Source organism: Scomber japonicus, chromosome 2 (assembly GCF_027409825.1).
Source record: "Scomber japonicus isolate fScoJap1 chromosome 2, fScoJap1.pri, whole genome shotgun sequence".
NCBI lineage: Eukaryota > Metazoa > Chordata > Actinopteri > Scombriformes > Scombridae > Scomber > Scomber japonicus.
Window position 1 is genome coordinate 3,935,044 of NC_070579.1, and position 1,036 is coordinate 3,936,079.

At 35.5% G+C, this 1,036-nt stretch overlaps 1 protein-coding gene across 1 annotated transcript in view; it reads right to left on the reverse strand.

The window, feature by feature from the left end:
• Nucleotides 1–963: 963 nt before the first annotated feature.
• The window catches only part of aftpha (aftiphilin a), a 19,551-nt gene continuing 19,478 nt past the window's right edge, over nt 964–1,036 (reverse strand). Inside the window, exon 11 of the mRNA XM_053339081.1 lies at nt 964–1,036. This exon is cut by the window's right edge and continues 121 nt beyond it. Coding sequence (XP_053195056.1) covers nt 1,016–1,036 — 21 coding nt within the window. The 3' untranslated portion in view covers nt 964–1,015.

Here is a 1,036-nt window from a genome sequence, read left to right on the forward strand (position 1 = left end):
AAAAGACTGATTGAAATATGCACCAAAGTTTCCTCCAAAAAAAAAAAATAAATAAAAAAAAAAGTTATAAAGTGAGGATGGATGCACTGTAGAAGTAGAAGTAGAAGTAGAGAGAGAGGGGCTGGGAGGGGTGGGGGGGGGGCATAATTTAAGTTTAAAAAAAAACTTCATTAAATGACCCAAAAAAAAAAAAAAAAAAAAAAAAGAGAGAAAGACGTTAAAGAAGTTAAAATCCGACGAGGAGACAAAAAGAAAAGAAAGAGACATTCAGCTGGATTTTGCAGGCAGTGTGGTTTCAAGTCCATAAATATTTAAAGATAGAGATTTTCTTTTTTTTTTTTTTAATATTCATATATATATATATTTATATTTATATATGCATTAGAAACATATGAATTTATACTCGTCACATATTTTCCACTTCAGTTTGATTCAGCCAGTGTTTCGTTGATCCTTCACAGACATGAACACACTCCTCACACCACAGACACACAAAACCTTCCAACTCTAAAAAAACAAATTAAACAGAAATCCTTAATTTAAAATAAAAAAACGGGTAAAATGAATCTTTTTATATCCCTGATTATATACACGATGATTCCTCCTCTACAGATATGAACACACGTCTAAACCTACAAGTTCATTTAACTCCTAATTTTAATCCTTTTTAAATGTGCAGACTCTTCCTCCCTTCTCCCTCCTCTTCCTCTTCCTCCTCTCAGCTGTTGCCACGACGATAAATGCTTCGATTGGTTGGAAAACAAAAAAAAAACATATAAGAGCAACTTTTTATTTTAAAATAATAAAAAAAAAAAAGTGTGAAAAAAAGGAGGGAGGACCAGAAGCTGCAGCGAGGAAAGAAAAAAAAATTTCAAAATAAAATGTTTAAAAAAGTAATTAAATGGACCGAGGAGTCGAAGATGATGGGGGTAGTTTTGGAAGGGGGGGGGGGGGGGGGGGTAACAGGAGGTGTGGTAGTGGTTGGTGGGTGGGTGGGGGAGGGAGGCGGGCGTCTTCAGTCCGGCGTTACCGTGGA